The 16,405-nt window shown below is 40.7% G+C and overlaps 1 protein-coding gene across 18 annotated transcripts in view; it reads left to right on the forward strand.

Moving 5' to 3' along the window:
* Positions 1-16,405, forward strand: part of CELF6 (CUGBP Elav-like family member 6) — a 134,000-nt gene that overhangs the window by 20,471 nt on the left and 97,124 nt on the right. For 5 of the 18 annotated variants that reach the window (XM_007478530.3, XM_007478533.3, XM_056800286.1 and 2 more), the window contains exon 1: positions 11,040-11,610. The exons of 1 other annotated variant lie outside the window; for it this stretch is intronic. In XM_007478530.3, coding sequence (XP_007478592.1) covers positions 11,292-11,610 — 319 coding nt within the window. In that variant the 5' untranslated portion in view covers positions 11,040-11,291. Of the gene's footprint in view, positions 1-11,037; positions 11,611-16,405 lie in introns of those variants that run through there. 12 more of the 18 variants (XM_007478538.3, XM_056800308.1, XM_056800297.1 and 9 more) reach the window with 7 other exon arrangements.

Raw genomic sequence — 16,405 nt, forward strand, 5'->3', positions numbered from 1 at the left:
TTTGTTTTTATTAATATAATCATGTAGTTGTTTGAGCCATTTTTATGTTTAATTATGTTAAACATTTTCCTAATGGTAAACTCTCAATGCATCCCTAACATAAATCAAACTTAAGTATAATGAATATTTTTTGATGTATTACTGGATTCTGTTAAATTTTTATGTTTTCATGAATATCCATTGAGGCTATTTGTTTTTATTATCTTTCTCTGCTTTGTCCCTCCATGGTTTAGTTTTCAGAAACATGTTTTTCTCATTGAGTTTGGTAAAGTACCTTCTTTCTCTCTGTTTGAATCTACATGATCTTTTAAATATTACTGACAATTATTTGGCAGTCCCATCCACTGTTTTGTACAGTATCCAAGGTCATTTGAGCCTAAAAACTCCTTCTCTAATCAAGGGTATCTCTGGGTATTCTTTTATTATTTCTTAAGTTACCTTAGAGATCAATTCCCAAACAGCCATATGTATTCTCTTTCCCAATCCAGAGATCATTTCCTTGGCAGAGAAAGCAGAGGGAAAATAATAGTTAAACAAGTATCATCTCCAGTGATTCATTGTAACTGTCCTGTTCAATCCAAGTATCAGTTCAATCCCTACTTTGGGCCTTTTCTTTTCCCAAATATGGTTCTTTAAAAAGACACATTTTTGGTTACATTTAGCCTTCCTTGACAGCCTTACTTCATTCTCAGCTTTGGGACTTTTGCTACCATTCTTACAATACCCTGACATAGGATCATTATCCATTACCTATTTTTGTTTACATTTTCCCTACTTGCACAGGACATTTACATATTCTAATTTTCTCCCTACCACAAAAGCCTAACTTTTAAACTCAATATTCTAACAATGCTATTTGCCTGCAAATCATTGAACATTATAGTCTCAGGAGAAAAAAATCAATATTGCATATAATCAAACATTAACAAAGAGATGTAAGGTGAAGATAAGTAGGTTGCAGAATACTACCAAAAATTATTTTCACAGAGAAGGCAGCATAAGGGACACAATCAATGACATGTATGACTAGAAAAGATAAGTTGGTCATTTTTCCAAGTCAAGTAGTAACAAATGGATGGTGCAAATTTTGCATTGGCATTCACAAAAAGTTGAAAGATCTATAAAGTCATCTAGCAATTTTGGTAGATGCTTGATGGAGGATTAAAGACACAAAGAAGTCTTGAATAGAATGAGATAGCATGTGAAACTTACAATCCATACTGGTAGAAAGAAGACTCATGTCCATGAGGTCAGATACCCACTGGAGTATCAAAGCATTAATTCATTGGAGCACATCTTCCAGAGAATGAATGGGATGGTGAGGAGGCCTCAATCTATGTCACACTAGGATCAGTTCAAGAATTCACAGGTTCTTAGTCTGGAGAAGAGAAGTTTATGGAGTGACATGAAGACTTGCCTTGCTATGGCAGATGGATTAGATTTTTGTCTACTTGGTCCCTAGAGAACAAAACTAGGATTAATGGTATTATGTTTTATTTTTGGTTATTTGGTTATTATAATGGTTATTACAGAACTTTTGTTTCATCATAAGCAAAACCTGTCTAACAATTAGAACTGTTGAGTTAAGTGCATTTCTTGGGGAAAGAGTGAGTTTCCCATTATTTGAGGTGTTTAAGCAGAGCAGAGACAGCCCGCTTTTTTTGGAGATGCCATAGGGAGATTCATGCATGAGATATGGGTCTTATTACATAATCTTCAGTCCCTTCCAATATAAAGATTCTGTGATTCCATGAGGTCTTAGTTGATAAATTAATAGATTCTCTCCATCTGGGCTATGTTCTCATACTTTCCTGGGGATAAGAATGGTGTCCTGTCCTAACCTGAGATGTTCCTACTCAGCTGTCACCCAGTTAATAAATCATTTGCAGTCATTCACCAAAGAGTCTAAAACATAGTCAGAGGACATCAAAGTCAAGACAGCACAAAGATTATTAGTAACATGTATTCAAAGCATAAACAACTAAGGAAGTAACAAATATCTAGATTTGGTACCTGAGGGATTCCAAAGAGAACACAAAATGTTTAATCAATTAAACCAAGTATTTACTAAGCACCTACTATATACTGAGCATTGTCCTGGGATCTGGGGGTACAGATACCATCCCTACCTAAAGAATCTTGCATTCTAACAGGGAGACCTCAAGCACATCCTTAATTACATACAGAAAAATATAAAGAGAATAAATGCAAAATAATTAAACATAAGGAGCACTAGCAGTTGGGGTAAATAGGGAAAGGCTTCATATAAAAAGTGGTGCTTGGAAAAAAAAGTGCTTGAACTGCATCGATTAAAAAAAAAACCTTATCTTCTGTCTTAGAATCAGTACTCAGTATTGGTTCCAAGGCAGAAGAGCAGTTTGAGGTTAAGAGACTTGCTCAGGGTCACAAAACTAGGAATTGTCTGAGATCATATTTGAAACCAGGATCTCTCAACTCCAGGCCTGGCATTCTATTCACTGAGCCACCTAGCTAATCTATTTGAGATGTATCTTGATGGAAGAGAATGCTTCCATGAAGCAAAAATGAGGAGGAAATGCATTCTAGGCATGGGTTGGGGTGTGGAGACTGGGGGCAGATAATACCAAGACATGGAGATGGGAAATAGAGAGTCATGTTAAAAAAAAAGACCAAAAAAAACTAATTTTGTTATATCTCAGTGTAAAAGGGGGAGTAATGTACAATAACACTGGAAAGATACACTGGGACAAGGACATGAAGTTCTTTAGAAGCTAAACAGCAGAGTTAATCTTTCAAGAGTTCCTAGGGAGACAGACATTAGAGTTGACTGAGTAGTGAGTGATTGAATTTATCAGATCTGTACTTAAAGAAAATCACAAGGGCCAGCTAGGTGGCTCACTGTATTTAGAGTCAGGCCTAGAGCCAGGAGATCCTGGGTTCAAATCTAGATTCAGATACTTCCTAGCTGTGTGACCCTAAGCAAATCATTTAACACCCATTGCCTAGCCCTTGCCACTCTTCTGCCTTGAAACCAAAATACAGTGTTGATTCTAAGATGGAAGGTAAGGGTGTTAAAAAAAAAAAAAAGAGGCAGCTCAAGGGGTAGCTAGATGGCTCAGTAGATTGAGAGCCAGACCTAGAGACGGGTAGTCCTGGGTTCAAATGTGGCCTCAGTCACTTTCTAGCTGTGTGACCCTGGGCAAGTCATTTTTTTAAAAAGAAAGAAAATAATGGCATAAGTGAGGAGAATAGATTGGAGTAGGGAGAAACTTTGGCAGAGAGACCAATTAGGAGTCCATTACAATAATCTAGGCAAAATGTGATAACAGCCTGAACTAAGGGGATAGCTTTTTGAGTAAAGAGAAAAAGTTGAATGCAAGAGATATTGTGGAGGTAGGAACAGCAGGATTGAGGAAGAATGAATAGTCAAGCATAATGCCAAGGTTATAAACCTGGCATTTCTGCTTTTGAAAGAAATAGAGAAGTTTGGAAATGAGGTAGGTTCAGTAGAAATGACAATGAATGCTACTTTGGATAGGTTGAGTTCAAGATATCTCCAGGACATTCAGAGGAATGTCCAAAATTGGTGATTCAGGACTGGAGCTCAGAGACTGGGACTTGATATATAGATGCATGAATCATCAGCATAGAGGTGAGTATAGAGAGAAGTTTAGAGGACCTAAAACAGAGCCTTGAGGAGTACCCACAATTGGAGTTGGAAGGATATAGATGATAACCCAACAAAGAATACCAAGAAGTGGTTAAACAGGTAATAGGAAAAAGGAGACCAGTGTCATGAAATCTCAAAGAGGAGCAAATATGCAGGAGTTGAGAGTTATAACTGTGTTGAATGCATCAGAAAAGTAAAGAAGGATAAAAACTGAAAAAAGTCACCAAATTTCACAATCATTGGTAACTTTATGAAGAGCAGTTTTAACAGGGTGATGAGGTTAAAAGTGTAGTTGCAATAATAAGTGAGAAGAGAGGAAGTGGAGGCAACTAGTGTAGACAGCATTTTTTAGGAATTAAGCATAGAAAAAGAAGTGATATATAGGATGAAAGTTTAAGGCCTTAATAGGATCTAGTAAATGTATTTTAAGAATGAAGAAAAGAGGGGTGGGGAAAATCTTGAATCATATAACCATGAAAAAATATTCTAAATAAATAAAAATTTAAAAAAGAATGAAGACAACTTGGGCATGTTTGAAGTTATATTTAACAGCAAACAGGTGCTGAGTAAGTTCACAACTTCAAGAGAGAGGTTAACAGAGTTGACAGTTGCTTGTTCAATTGACTCCAACCTGCTTGGTTGTTTTTTTTTTAGTAAATTTATTTATTTAATTTAGAATATTTTTCCATGGTTACATGAATCATGTTCTTTCCCTCCCCTCCTCCCACCCCCCTCCTGTAGCCAGCAAGCAATTCCACTGGGTTTTACATGTGTCATTGATCAAGACCTATTTCCATATTATTAATATTTGCACTAGGATGATCATTTAGAGTCTACATCCCCAATCATATCCCCAACCTGCTTGTTTTTAAAACCATTCAATCATAAGGCAGCAGCTACTTATTACCTTTACTCAGCTATGGTCAAGGAGGAGTAAATGCGAAGTAAATGAAGACAGTGCTAAGCAGAGGTTGGGGCTATTCAGCTATGATAAAGTACAGAAGCTATCCACCAAGGATCACTCTTTTAGTGCTGTCTAGTTGCTGTCCTCAAGAAAAGGGAGATCACTTCACCAATAAGGAGCCTTGCTTTCTTTCTTAAGGAGTCTTGCCTCTATTGTATACTGACTGACCAGAATGTGTTCCTTCATGGAATTCAAAAATGAAGTAGCCCTGAGTTTTGGTTCCGCTAATCATTTCTGCTGATCTCAGTCATCAATTCTGCAGCTCAAAATAATTGTAAATAAAGAGTTAACCAGGGCAAAGAGGAGAAACATTCAATTAGTTCACCAGCTAATAAAGATTTGTTGAATTTAGTTCAGTCCATCAAGAAACTCATGTCAGTGAGTTGGATGGAATACTGGAGGTAACAAAGAAAGGAGAGTGGATATGTGTGAGAGAGTAGAGTGACACTAGGTGGATTTGGAGAGACAACTATACATGATCAAAGACACAGATGTATAGTAATACACTTTGAACAATCCTAGCCTGGCCCTACCTTTCAGTTTCCAGGGCCCAGATCTTAAAAGAGGTTGTTTACATTGGTAAAAATGGCAAAGACTTATTTTTGTGATCCATAAATACTTGAATCCTAGATTTCATTCTACTGAGCCACTTGATCACTTCACCAATAAGGAAACTCATTTCATTGAATTCTGCCTACACTCAGATGATACCTAGTGTTAGCTTCAATTCTTCCTCACCAACAGCATGAGATGCTTATCGGTCTGAGCATATATTCCTCCTAGGCATGCACCTCACATTTATGGTGTGTTTAAGGCTGACAGAGCACTTTTCTTGCTATAAAACTGAAAGGCAGGCAGTATAATCATTATCATCCCCATTTTACATATAGCCTTAGAACTTGTTAAGAGATTTGTCCTATCCTGGGTAACCAGTGCAAGGAATGAGATGCAAGGCCAAAATTTTAACTCCAAGTTCTTATTCTCACTACTCTACTACGTTGCCTCCTGTGCTCTCTGCTGAACAGTCTCGTGTAACAAGGTATACTTTCCCAAGGATTTTTTATAAGGAAAGAGGCAACATAGCATAGTAGACTGAGCATTTGGTTTATAATGAGGAATAATTGGATTCAAATCCGATATCTGACATGTGATAGCTGTACAATCTTGGCCAAGTCACAATTTCTATGTTCCTCAAAGTATAAGTTCCTCAAAGTATAAGTATACTCTATCACTAAATCCTAGGAAAGTTGCTATCTGGATAAGGAAAGGTGTTCCCACCTTAGAAATCCCCTGTGCTACTGAAATAATTGATTGTTGAGTATTCACGTATTCCTGAAGAAAGTACAACTTTACAAAACTATTTCCATAGAATTATAAATAATTTGAACTACATAAAAACCTACTCCAGTGACCCTGGATAGCTTTGTCCCTAAGCAAACCTAGACTGGGTTAGCTACATTAAACCATCAGCCCCCTCTCAAAAGCCTTGCCGTAGTTCCCTGGCACAGAAGCCTCCCAAAAGAATGTAGTACCCCATCATCTGAACCTACTTTCCAGAGAACTCATGCTGCCAATTAGCATAATCTAAGCTGGACTCCTAGGTAGAATCCATTGGTGAACTTTTGCAGCCTGCCCCAAACCTTAGACAATCAGAATGTCCTCTAGCTTCAAACCAAGGATTCACATTCTACCTACATATCCTTAGTTAATCAGTAAATTCATCAAGTCACCATCCCCTCTCCCAGGAGGAATATAGAAACAAATTATGAAAAGAAAAAATAAGTCACATTTCTATAGAGCTTTAAGCCCTATAGAAGAACTTTCCTCACAATAACTCTATGTGAAAGAATTACCATCCTTATTTTACAGATGAGGAAACTGAAGCGCATATAAGTGAAATGAGTTTCCATGATGACACAGCCATGAAGAGGCAGAACAGGGATTCAAACATACAGTTCCTGAAAGATTTTAGAACTCTTTGTGGGCCATGACACAAGACCTTTTAAAAATCTTTCTATCTATCAAAATCAAGAATCTAAAAAGTTCATAAAGACAGATACCACTCATTTCATACCTGTAAAAAACATTCATCACAGTGACATGGTCTCACCCAAAAAGGATCCTGTTTGTCTGGTCTCACAAAGTCACAGACTCAAGGCCAGTGGTAAAATGTACAGGGAGGTCAGTGATACATTTCTGCCTTAAGGGGATATTTTGGTTTCTAGTGAACATTGCATAGCCTCTCAAGTGAATGTCAGATATAGCTATAACAAGACAGGTAAGCATACAGTGATAGACAGATAAACATGGTCCCTTGCACACAGTCTAAATTGAGACTGTTCAAATTGAATTATAGGGGTGATGGACAATTGAATAAGGATGAGATGATCCCATGGAGATTAGCTCCAAATCTCAGTCAGAAAGACCAAAAATAGCAAAAAATTTAGTGAAAATTGCCCTTTTGGGCTCCCCTTTCTGCCTCTTCAGATGAAAAAGAGATCCCCAGTACTACAGGGTTAAAGTTATAAAGACATGGATTTACATCCCACCTTAGATATATTGAAATGTTTGACCCTGGGTAAATCTTTTATAAAAGTTTGTAAGTGTGAGCTATTTTTTTATAATATTTGATCCACATAGTCAATTTATTTGATCAATAATGAAATCCACATGTCTCATCATGGAATAATGATACAGTGTACAAAACTCTGAATTTGGAGTCAGAGGGCCTAAATTCTAATCCTGGATTTACTTATTATCTAAATTACCATGGGCAAATTATGTAACTTCCTGGGCCTCAGTCTTCTTATATGTAAAATGAACAGGTAGGAAGACATGAGGTAGGAAGAACTAAAATCCTCACCAGTTCCAAATCTAGGATTTTATGGTCCATCCTGTACCCATCCTACCAGCTAGGGGCTGATTTTTTTCCTCCTGTTTGTGAAAGAGAATAGATGTAAGAAAACAGATAAAGAATTGAGAAATGTAGAGTGGTAACTGGGCACCAAAAAGGTAAGGGGTAAGGGAAAAGCTTTATAAACAGACAGGAACAGCCTAGTTCTATTCATGAAATCCAAGGTACTTTATACATATCAAGAAAACAGAACATAAAATCAAAGATTTAGACCTAAGGGGGACCTCAGCGACTGTCTAGTCTACCCCTCTCATTCTACAAATAGACTTATCCATGGTTAACCAGATAGTAAGCATTAAGATAAAATTAACATCTGGCCCTATGCTGCTTCTCTCAATATTCTACTCTTATCTCTATCCCATCACTCACTATATCTCACTTTCTCTTCTTTAGGGGGCACTGACTCCATAGGATCCCCTCCCATCAATAATCTATGGGGAACTCCTACACTGTATCTCAATTTACCTTGTGATATTGCTGGGCCAACCTTTCTCTCTTGAGTGCAATACTTTCCTTCTAACTTTTTGCGGTAATACTGCACCAAGTCTTTTTTTTATACCCCAGATGTGGTCATTGGGATAGCCCTCAACAGCTCCAGGGATCTCACAATAGGAGAATGGAAAAGGGATTAAATAGCATCTTAACAACTGGCCAAGGATTTCAGAGGCTTAAGAACAACCCTCTCTTTCCTTAAAGAGCCATAGATCCATCTGGAGCCCCTAATTGTATGGACAGTTTGTGCACACAACTTAATTTCATCTAGCTCCAGATTAATTTCTCTCATCTCTGGAAGTGGGGGTCATAGCTAGTTTCCCAGGTTAGAGGAAGGCCCTTAGAGACTCATATAGTCTATAGTCCTAGGTGCCTTAGGAGCTGACAATGGATCAGCCTTGTCCCCCTCAGTCCTTTCTTTTTCCCCTCCAAGAGACTAACAGAGAATACTGTCAATATGGTTTACTAGATTATATTTTTATTATTAGAGACCCAGCCCATGTCTTACTGAAAGGATCCAGGGTAGCCTTTCCCTGTATAATAACAGTGTATATAATGTTCCTGACGTGCGTTCTCTCATGTATATATATATATATATATATATATATATATATATGTACATATATATATATGAGGTATTAAAGCACAGAATCATAGAATATGAGACTTAGAAGTAGATCTCAGTGACCAAGTCCAAGCCACATACCAAAAAAAGCCTCACTTTAACATACGTAGTTAAATGGTCATGCAGCCTTTTCTTGAAGACTCATAAAGAAAGAAGACTCATAACATTTTGAAGCAGCCCATTAGACATTACAAATTGTTGAGACATTTTCTCTGACATCAGACTTAAATTGGCTTCTTTGCAACTTCCACCCATTGTTTTCTTGGTTCTGCCTTCTAGAGTTAACAGAACAAGTTTAGTCAATCCTCACAGAACATCTCTTAAAATACTTGAAGTCAACTATTGTGTCTCTTTTTAGTATTTTCTAACTAAATCATTACCAGTTTCTTCAACTAATTCTAATCTGGCATAAACTAAAAACCTTTTATATATTTAGAATGTGAATATTAATGTCTATTTTGTAGATATGTGCCTGTATGTCTCTGAACATTGAACTACAATTGTAGAGATATAGATATGCTGATGGGTATCAATGTTTTAATATGTTTTCAGTGACGATAAATAAGCATTTATTAAACACTATATGCCAGACTATGATAAATGCCAAAGATACAAAGAAAGCTATGTGTGTAACCACCAAAGATCATATGACATGTTCCACCTTTCCTTTAGAGGTTAACATCCTTACTGCCTTCTCCATAGCAACAGTTAAACCCATCCTGTTCTCTCACCTTTTCCCTGTGCCTCAATTTCTCACTTGGAGAAATTGCCCTAATCAGCAGATCCTAGAATTTCTAGCTGTTCCCTTCAATTGGACTGTTAAATACAAATGGCACTTATAAATCCATGTGCAACTATATGTGAATGAATTTAGCTGTGTGGTTGAATATGTATTCAAATGCAGGTGTTTAAGGGTAAAATGGGATGTGTGTGTATTTTTGTGTGATGATAATGGAAACTCTGCTACTGAGTTCCCCAAAAATTATAATGCCATTAGACTTCACAAAGCTCCTGACTTTTCCAACTCCATCCCTGAACCTCTAAGAAGACCACTACATTTCATCTTCCTTTGTCCCTCCATAGTTTCTCTACAGTTGGAGAAAGAGGAAAGAGTGGTCTGATTATTGCTTGTGAAAGAAGGAAGATAACCTAGAGAACCCTCTCACCCTTTCAACCATTTAATTTCAAATCTCCTGATCCCAAATTCAGCCTCTCCCTTTCCCCCTCCACAATCCTCAACTCCTCTCTTATTATCTCTGCCTAATAGGGTTAGAAGCAGGGAAGTGTAGAAAGATGGTGTGGAGACAGTTCTCAAATTTCCATGTCCATGTGCATTTCTTCTTCCCTCAAAGAAGAGCAGAAGATGTTGAAGGGTCAAAGATGTTAGCTTTAGGAAATCTAATGGTGCCCATAAGAGTTAAACATATATCTGATGGTGGGGGTTCTGGGGGATCTGAGGGATCTGGGGGATCTGAAAGGAACAAAGCCCAACCACCCTGATCCTCCACCCATTTCCTTGTTATTTAGATTCTTAATGGTTACATCCAGCTTACAATTCCACATCTTGGGTACTTGTGCTCCAAGATTCTTCTCCTTTGCTGACCCTGATCATCCTCTTGGAAAACGGTGTTTCAGGAGAATGTCACCAGGAAACTGCTTTTTCTTATCACTGATTTAGTAATATTTCCTAGGCTAGGTGGGCTTTGACCCACTCAGCTTCTCACCCTGGGCTGATATTCAGTTTACTAGTTCGGAGGACTGATGATCTGCAAGTTCTGGTAAAACATGAAAATGCATAAATGAATATAAACACCCAGGTGAACACGACTATTAGATAGATACACAAAGCAAAAAGCAAGTGCCCATGTGTATGCTGTGCAACTGCTTTGCGGTTCTTCTGCATATGATTTGATGTGACCATCCCTGGCACGTATCTATGTAATAAATGTACAAGTTGTGATTTCCATGGAATCAGAAAACATGCAAACAGGAACTGCCTTATCACCACCTGCTGTGTCCTCTCTACCCCTCTCCCGCCACACACTGGCACACCCACGTACACTCTCAAGCACAAACACTCAAACACACTCACAGGCTCAAGCACACCCAGTTTCTCCCCCCTTCCCACCCCCCACAGGCTCAAGCCCCGTGTTTCTGTTGCCATAGCAAGCGTGCGCCCAGGCTGCTCCCCCTCCCTACACCTCCTCTTTCCCACCTCCCAACCCGCCTCCCCCGCCCGCCCCGGACCTGGCCCCTGCCAGCTTCCCTTCTGATTGGACTACGCTCCCTCATTATGCTAATCGCTTGCGTAGGGTCCGGGGCCAGGAGGTTGACGTCATCAGGCACAGTGGCAGCAGCAGCTGCTGGGGGAGGGGGGTGGGGGGGAGGGAGGAGGCGGGGAGGACTGAGAGAGAGCGAGCAAGAGAGAAGAGGGAGGAGAGGGGGGCTTAAAGAGAGCACGAGAAGGGAGCCGGGGAAGAGGAAAGGAGTCAGAGAGAGAGAAAGCGAACAGAGCGGGACCCGCCCCCCTTTTCGTCTTGCCCCCCCCGCCCCCCGCAGCGAGGGCAGCAGGACCCGGTGGGCGGGCGTGTGGCCCCCGGGCAGCTGGGGGGGTGGGGGGCGGGGTCGGGGAGGGGGGAGGGGGGACATGGCCGGGGTGCCCAACGGAGTATCCGCGCCGCCAGCCGGCCCGGGCCCCGGCTTCAGCACCACGGACAGCGCCGGCAGCGGCGGAGGTGGTGGTGGTGGTGGAGGCGGCGGCGGGGGCTCGGGCAGGATGACCGGGCTCAGTCCTGGGCACGGCCCCGGCCCCGTGATCCCCATGAAGGACCACGACGCCATCAAGCTGTTTGTGGGGCAGATTCCCCGGAACCTGGACGAGAAGGATCTCAAGCCCCTGTTTGAGGAGTTCGGCAAAATCTACGAGCTGACGGTGCTGAAGGACAGGTTCACGGGTGTGCACAAAGGTGGGCTGCCGAGACGGACCCCCACCTATCCTGGAGCCCCTCACTTCAGACCTCCAACCTACCCCAACTCCAGATCCCTCACTACCCTACCCTCCACTCCAGATGCCGGATATCCGCCCCACTAGGCAGCCTCAACAACCCCCTAAACTTCCCACTCCGGTCCTTGAATCACACCCACTCCAGAATCTCCCTCACACACTCTGGACACCCCTACACGTGATTCCTAGCCCCATTTCCATTAATAACACCCTAAGAATTCTATTTCCCCTCCTTTGCCAAGCCATGGGATTCCTCAAGGATATCCATACCCCTCCTGCACCCTCTACTTTGGACTCCAAACCCCTCCCCAAGAGTTTCCCCTGAAACCCTCTTACTGGATTCCTTAGGATCCATAAACCCACACCAACCCTGGCATCCCCAGCCCCACATTCCCTATTCCATACCCCAGTGGATCCTGCCACCTTGTAACTACAATCCTAACACCTATCTCGTCTCAGGTCCTAACATCTTCTAGACCTTAATAATTTAGTATAATACATCTTCTTTCTGAAGCCTCCAAACCCTTATTTTGACCCCCAAATACAAACTGAACTTCTTCTAAACATAAAATATGATTCTGACAATTCCCAAACCCCAAGGCTCCCACTCTCAGATTTATAGGGCCTAATCTAGCCCCCTGCCTACCACTGCCCTTTTTCTGGTAGCCCAAGTCTCAGGCCCTTTCAGGAGCCAAACGTATTCCTAACTGAATCCCAAATGCCCCTTTCCCAAAATCTCTCCTCATCTCCAGCTTGTTGACCTCCCAACCTAGACCCCCTACTGCCCTCATATTCCCAACTCTATCAACTGCTCCTACCTTCCCTTAAACCTGCCTCACCCCCTCATATTTCCCTTTATCTTCTAATCCAGCCCTTGAATGCCTCCCTTATCCTCCCTCTCTACTCCTGATGTGCTTTCTTCCCTTCACCCCCCTTGCCCTTCCCTCTCCACCTTCTAAATCCTCTTTATCTCACCCTTATTCTCCCTCTCCTCTCCCCCTCCTCTCTCAGAAACTCATCCTGGGGCTGGACTTGGGGTTTGAAGAACCGGAGGGAGTTAGCTTGAGTGGTTTTGGTTGAGAAAGGGGTGAGCATATAAGAGGAAGCAGATGGTCTGTGTCTTCAGACACCTGTCTACCTGCCTGTCACACCTCGTGACATTTCCTCCCCCTTCCCTCCAAACCCATCCCCCGGCCCCCCGGGGAGATCAACTGGAATGGGCTAGAGAGGGGGCTGGGGCTGCTTTTATGGCCACACCTCTTCATCTGGGTGGGGTGTGTGGGAGGGAGGGAGGAGACTTGTTTACATCCAGAGAAAAAGTCTGCCCAGGGAAGTGAGAGGAAACAAGTAAGTGAACCAGCGCAGTATCTGAGAGTGCAGGGCCAGAACCTGGGAGACAAGTTGTTGGTGTCCTGTGGCTCTCTGTGGTCTCGCATGGCCTTTTGGTTCTGTTGTTACCATGGGGGCCGCCCATAATACTACCTGATCATTTTCTTCAGTCAGCATGTTAAAAGAAAGGTATTCGTGAGCTATTTTTCTCTGAAAAGCCAAAGAGGAGAGAGGCCCAAGGGCTGTAGTTGAGCCAAGAGCAAAGGAATCAACAACTGAGATAGGAAGTGTTAGAGCCCCCTGTCCTAGCTTCTTTAGGGAGAAGGGGAGCTTCCCTGGCTGGAAAGACTCCTGAGAAGTGGCAGGGATGACACCACAGTATGACCAGAGTAGGAGAGGGGCTTCTCTCACTTTCCTTTTCTCCCAAGGAGACAATTTCCTTTCCTTGTTGTCCTGTCCCAGGCTCCAAAGAGAGAATAATACTGTGCAATAGGAAAAACCTTTTTTCATCCAAGCCAAGTTCCTTATAAAAGCCATCATATAACTATATGACTCTCTGCCTGTCTTCCTGTGCATCCATCCTCTCTTTTTCTCCCACTCTCCCTCCTTCTCTCCATCCATCCATATATCTACCATTTTTCATTCATCTATCCATCTAGCTCTTTCAGTCTATCCATTCATATTTTACCCTATCCATCTCTCTATCTTTCCAAATTTGGCTGTCTTTCTGTTCATCTTTTCATATGTCTGATTGTCTTTCTATCAAGCAGTGATTCTTTCAGCTTGTGTTTCTGGCTGTCCCACTATATATTTATCTTTCTGCCTCCTTAGCTGACTGGCTCTCCATCCATGCATTCACCTGTCTATCTCTATCTCCCTGTCACACACACACACACACACACACACACACACACACACACACACACACACAGAGCCTTCTTTTCCAAAAGGAATTAGATGTCTGGGACTATTGAGGAAACTTAATACTGAAGCATGTTTTCAGCTATCCATAGAAAAGACCCTTTGGTTTCCAAAATAGTGGAGCCATTGAACCTTTTCTGACATCTGAGATCATGATCATTGAGGCAGCTAATATACATGTGATTAGGATAAGGGATTCAGATAGTATTCATGCTAAAGTCCATTGCTGAAGCTGCCTAATATAGGGGAGCTCTGTCTAGGACAGGCCTCCCAGTTTTCTAGTTTCAGGAGTATGCTTGGAAAGATTTTGTCTGTCAGACTCACTCAAAGGTACTTCCTTGAAATTCTCATCTTTTAAACACCAAAGCCCATGCTAGTTTATACCTAATGTTCTCCCTTGTTTCCTGGTTATATAAGGGAGACATCATGGTATAGTAGAAAAATAAGTCTAGAAGTAAAGATATCTGGGATCTAGCTTTGGCTTGACCACTCCTTAGCTATATGATCTTAAGTGAATCACTTCTCTCTGAGCCTCAGTTTTCTCACTTATAAAATGGAAATCATAATCTATTCTCTTCTTCTCATGGAAACCACTTCATTAAAGGTGATTTGAACTTTTACTCATCTTTCACATTCAATGTAAAAAGCACTTTGGAAGAATGACAAAGAACCATATGAATGTCACTTACTATTCATTAATTATGTGTTAGTCATATGATCTCATTTTTTTAATCTTTCTGGACCTCAGTTTCCTCATCTGTGAACTGAGAGTGCTGGACTAGATGATGTCTAAGGCTCCCTAGAGCTCTAAGATCCTTTTAATTATTTAACAATTAATTCACTCAGCAAACACTTAAATATCTACTTCCAGTAAAGGACTCTGCTAAATATATAAAGGAGATGCAAAATTTAAATAGGTTATGGTCTCTGCCCTTACAGAATTTATAGTTCTTTAACACAAATAATCTCATAGTAAAATATTATGTGACTAGTGCATTAGAAAGATGTAGATCAAGAGAACCAAGCAGGGGAGATCACAGTAGTCTTCATGGAGGAGCGCTTAAATTGGGTCTTAAAATATGGGTAGGAACCCATCAGGAGAAGAGAGGCAGGAAGCATATTTCATTCAATTGACACATGAGTAAAGACTTGGTGGTCATGAGAACACATGGTATGTTCAGTAGGCAGATAGGAGTCCAGTTTTTCTGGAGCACTGAGTTGATATAGAGAAGTAATTCAGTAATAAAATAACTGCTAAGATAAGGTGAGATGCTGATTGTTGAAGGTCTTTAGTGTTGGGCAGAGTACAAGCTTTACTCATTGGGCAGTAAGGAACCACTGAAAATTTCTGAGCAAAAAAACATTGCCAGATAGATTTATCAGTAAGTATTATTCTGAAAGCTTGTGTGTAGGTAGTAGAGGGAAAAAGATGTGGGAGGAGGCTATTGTTAATAGTTCATATGAATGGTAAAAGGGAACTCTACTATAAGTAATGGCAGTGGGAGGATGAAGAAAGGATGGATGTTTCAGAGAATTGACAGGCCTTAGTATAGATATGAGATATAAGACAAAGTACTAAAAGCCAAAGGCCATGAGCATAGGAAAATGGGGTAAATAATGCCACAGTCAGAAATAATTAAATCAGAAATCAAGTTATAGGGAACACATGGTTTGATTTTAGACAGGTTGAATTTGAGGTGCAGGTGGGAATACTCATGTGGAAATACCTATTGAACATAAGGTCCTGGGGTTCAGTAGGAAGTTCAAGATTAAAATTTCAAATATCAAAGCCTTTTGCACAGTAAGAAAAGAAGACCAAGGGTAGACCTTTGGAGAATAACCACATCAAGGGATCCCTGTGCCATTACATTTAGAGTCTTGAGGGAAAGAAGAAATGTTTTGATGTGAAATGGTCAATTGTGTTTCTGGAAATCAGAGCAAACAACAGTATTTAATATGATCCAACCTGCAAGATCCAATTTGAGAATTTCCATTTTCTTCCCCCTGATTTAGAAAAGCACAAACACACTAATGATTTTTCCCTCAATCCTTGGTGAGGGAAATAAATAAGCTCAAGAATTTTTAAAGACTGTTAAACAAATACAAGATAGAATTGTTCCTGGTGACTTTTGTATATTTGACTTGGTTGGTGTCTCCACTCTAAATTGCCCTCATCTCTCACCCCTCACCACTGAGTTCATTCTGTTTGAAGTTGGCCTGATTGCACTTATTTAGAGTCATTAATACTTAATCATCTAGCAGTATTAATTGTGCCAATATTAAAAATGCATCCATGTCAATTTCATTCATTAAATATTTACCTTTTCCTGAAAGGAAGTTGTTTCCTATTGTAATATCACTTGAAAAGGACCAAAATGTAACCCCATAAATCATGGAAAAAGGGAAAGGAAAGCAACCCCTGGAATGGGGCCTCATATTGCAAGTGTCAACAATAGATAGGAGCAATCTATCCTAGAGACATCATTGAATAAAGTGGTGTGGCCACA

This window comes from Monodelphis domestica, chromosome 1, assembly GCF_027887165.1.
Source record: "Monodelphis domestica isolate mMonDom1 chromosome 1, mMonDom1.pri, whole genome shotgun sequence".
Taxonomy (NCBI): Eukaryota; Metazoa; Chordata; class Mammalia; order Didelphimorphia; family Didelphidae; genus Monodelphis; species Monodelphis domestica.